A 4069-nucleotide genomic window follows, 5' to 3' on the forward strand; every position below is an offset into this window, starting at 1 on the left:
ATTATTTTAAAATAGCTAGATATTCTTCAAATATTAGTGAAAATATATATTTTAGATTTTAATTTTAAATTTTTTACTATTTTTTTATTTACATATGACCGGGTTAACCGATTCAACCAGTGACTCATCGGTTGAACCAGTGACCCAGTGACCCAATAGCCTGATCGATTCGATCATCGATTCGGTTCTGACAATTATGGTTTATACTCTTTTTGTCGAAGTAGACCAAAATTTAAAAAAAAAGCAGTTAAATATACAGTAATTAAGAACAAAAAAAGATATTTATTTTTTGTGTATTTCTGTAAGAAATTAGAAAAATAAATATAATAGAATGAATATTAATAATTATAAAATTTAGTGATTCTACTAGCATGAATTCAAAATAGAAATAGTATTTATTGAGAAAAATAAATATTAATTCTAATATCTAAGGTAGCGTTTGTTTGCAGAGACTGGAACTGAGTTAAGAAAACAAAATAAATATTTTTTTAATTATATTTTTTAGATTATAATATTTTATTATGAGTAATGTTACACATCTAAATTTTTTTAGGAACAAAGTTTAACTAAGTTAAACAATAAGATTTAAAACAATATTAGTTATAATTAATTTTTGTAATCAAGTGTAGATAAATCTTTTTAAGCTACATTTCATACATGACATACCAGTACTCCAATAAAATACACTGAAATACCTGAAACGTATCCTATATCATATTCTTAACATATTAAGTAACACTTTAACCATAATATGAGGAAAAATTAATAAAAAAATTTTTTGACTTACGTTATTATCTTTTAAAAATTAAATTAAAATGCATAATTTTTTAAAGACAAAGTTTAAATATTAATCAATTATATATTATATTTAAAACATGTGAATAGAAAATAAATATGCACCCTACCAATACATATGCACCACAACACACAATCTCTGACCACTTCTCTTTCTTCAGATCACTAATATAGGTGTGAGGGGAAAGAAAGGTTAACATTGTATCAAAAACAAACCTTCAATCTACATGATAAGCAAGTTACAAATAAACCAATGTCAACACCTGATCAAACATAACTTTTATATGACAGGCCACACCTTGAAAATATCATCCCTCTGTGTATAGTGTATATTGTATAGAACCAGTGAACAAAATAAAAAATAACATATAATGCTATTATGCTAATCAAATGACAAATTTCATAGTAATGAGAATACAAAACCTATTACACGAGCAGAAACAAGATCAAGAGTTTTGAATAAAATTGAAATTCGTAGTTTCATAACATTGGTATTAGCCATGACAACTTAAGTTGCTCATGATTATAAACAACCACCAAAACCATGAGAAAGAAAACAAATAGAGAAAATCTATAGCAACTGGTAGCTGACATAGAAAATGTATTCATCCCAGTTCAATCACCAATGCAAAACTCAACAAGTGTCTTCATTGCTTGCTTTTTCACTACCTTCCCATACACATCTCTTGCTAGCTTTAAAGCTTTTTCCATCCCCACAAGGCCGCTGCCACCGCCACCATTTTTCTTCAACTCCTCCACCATGATCTTAAGCAGCCTATGATCACCTCCCACCACATCAACCACGCTATCCACCACGGCATCCATGGCTGGAATGCGCCTTCCCCACCTCTTCATAGACCTATCAGACCTATAAGCCTCACAATAAGCAGACCAAAATGAAGCTCTCAAATAGGCCTTCTCTTTTCCCCTAACCTTCAATCTCTTCATGTGTTCCTCCAATTTATAAACCACACCACCAACATCCATCCCTCTTTCAAGTCCAATCTCAATCTCTTTAATCTCTTGTTTGGCGAAAACCTCGTTTTCAAATCTACACCTCTTACACTTGCATTGAATCCCCCAAGTCATCGACATCTCCCTTCGCTTGCTCAGAGGACTAAGCGGATCTAAATAGGCAAAAGTGATCTCTTCTCCGGCCTTCATATCCTTAGAAGCATGAACTATTAAGTAGTCCCCAACATGCAGTCGCCGCGAATTTGGACAGCATGAATGGTTGATGAAGGAAGGTAATAGCCACAATCCAACACCATAGGAATCATTGTTCTTCCTCAACACATTGGCCGAAACAGCATCCTCTGTGAGTGAATTCACATCCAAAATGGCCAGCAACTTCTCCATATCAATCATTTCACATGAATCCATGTTCCCAACATTCTCAGGCCTAAACAAATCTATATCAGGAATCTCAAGTTCTTCCTCATCTTCCCCAATTGACAACATACCAATCAAATCCCGGGTTTTGTAACATTTCCTTGCAAATTCAGAAACTTTTTGAATGAAATTCTTCCACATTGCTAACTGCGCATCCTCGCTTAAATCCTTACCTGCCAATATACTCCTCTCCATTACAATTGCCCTGGTGACCAAGATCAACGACCCTGCATCAATGTTCTTGGTTGCGAAAAGGCCGCGGCCGCTGATATCTGATTTCCTGATCTCCACCGCACCAATGTACTCTGCAAGCTCCGGAGGCTTCCCGTGAAACCCATTCGAAACCCAATCGGAGAGGTCCAAGGACCCTGTCCTGGCTAAAAACTCAAACTTTTTGCACTTGTCAACATACCCAATTAGGGTTTCGGAGTTCCCAGCAGCTTGGGAATCAAGCAAAGCTGCTTTAAAACATTCAAGCGCCATCGAGTACCTATTGAGGCAGAGCAGGATCTTACCTTTGCATAGCAGGGTCTTGAAATGCGATGCATCGATCTGCAATGCGCGATCGCAGTCTTGCAAGGCGCAATGGAAGTCGCGAAGGCGAGACCTGGCTTCGGCGCGGTTGCAGAGGGCAATGCAGAGTGATTTGTGAAGCTTTTGGAGGTGATTTGGATGATGAAGAGAGAGTTGTTGTTGGTGGTGGGTGCAGTGAGAGATGAGGTTGGAGTAGACGTCAATGGAGTCATTCCATTCTTCTCTGAGGAAAAGCTCTGCTGCTTTGGACCTCAGTTGCTGAATGTACTCCTCTTCCGCCATTTCTTGCTCTGCCTTTGTGTTGTCTTTGACCTCTTCTCAAATGGAGCTTCTTTTTTCCAATTTCAAAAGTTTGTGTAACGGTCGCATTATTTATTTTAAATTATATCTTGTGGCCTTTTTTTTTTTCCTTCTCGGCATTAAAGACTTGCATGCTTCAACTTTAGGGGGTATTAACGGATAATTTAGATATACATAGAAAATATTATATTAATAATATTTCTATAATTTAAGTATAAATATGGTACTCTAAGAGTACTCTCATATATATTTTTATTAGGATAGAAAATTATGCATTTTAATTTGTTAGAATTGTAAATTATACTTTTTAAGATAGAAAATATTTGATATAGTTTTATATCAAAAATTATATATATATATGTATATATATTCATGACTAATAGAAAAATAGGTTGAATTTTTTACAATTCACCTGTAATTTTCATATAAATTAATAGTCAATAACTGATCTATGATAATTAGACAAATTTATTAAAATATCTTATAATTTTTTACTATTAACTTTACATAAAAATAATTATAAGTAAATTTTTATTTATATATTGCTTAATTTTTAGTTTGCATAACAGTGCAACTAGGCATTCTTCAAAATGCTTAGAAGAATTATGTTTATAGCCATTATTTGACAATGTTGTACAGATTTGTAACATGCTGAGAGGAAGCAAAATAATTATTACAACTATATTTTCCTTTATTAATAATTCTTTTATTATAGTTAGTAAAACTGGATATTTTCGTTAACTTTTGTCAACTTTAGGAAGGTTCAGCAATTTGCTTCGTTAACTGGATTTTTTTTTTGTTTTGGGCCCTTAGCCCCGTGCCTAATAAAAAAAAAATAGTCTGGAGATTGCATCCCCCAACCTTTTTACAATTGTTGGTACCTCTATTCTTAAATCGTTTTTTATTCCTGACCTCAATTATATTGTTGATGTTTTTAGTAGTTAAACTTTTGTAATTAGTAGAAAACTTTTTATCATTAAGTAATTTAGTTTGATTTGATTAATTTTAAAATTAGTAAATTTTATTATTACTTAATTATAGTATTTGT

The 4069-nt window shown here is 33.0% G+C and overlaps 1 protein-coding gene across 1 annotated transcript; it reads right to left on the minus strand.

Annotated features, from left to right (window-relative positions):
- Window positions 1229-3080, minus strand: LOC107634774. The gene has a single exon (XM_016338197.2). The coding sequence runs from the start codon at window positions 3001-3003 to the stop codon at window positions 1411-1413; it is 1593 nt and encodes a 530-aa protein (XP_016193683.1). The 5' UTR covers window positions 3004-3080; the 3' UTR covers window positions 1229-1410.

This window comes from Arachis ipaensis, chromosome B03 (genome assembly GCF_000816755.2).
Source record: "Arachis ipaensis cultivar K30076 chromosome B03, Araip1.1, whole genome shotgun sequence".
In the NCBI taxonomy this organism is placed as follows: Eukaryota; Viridiplantae; Streptophyta; class Magnoliopsida; order Fabales; family Fabaceae; genus Arachis; species Arachis ipaensis.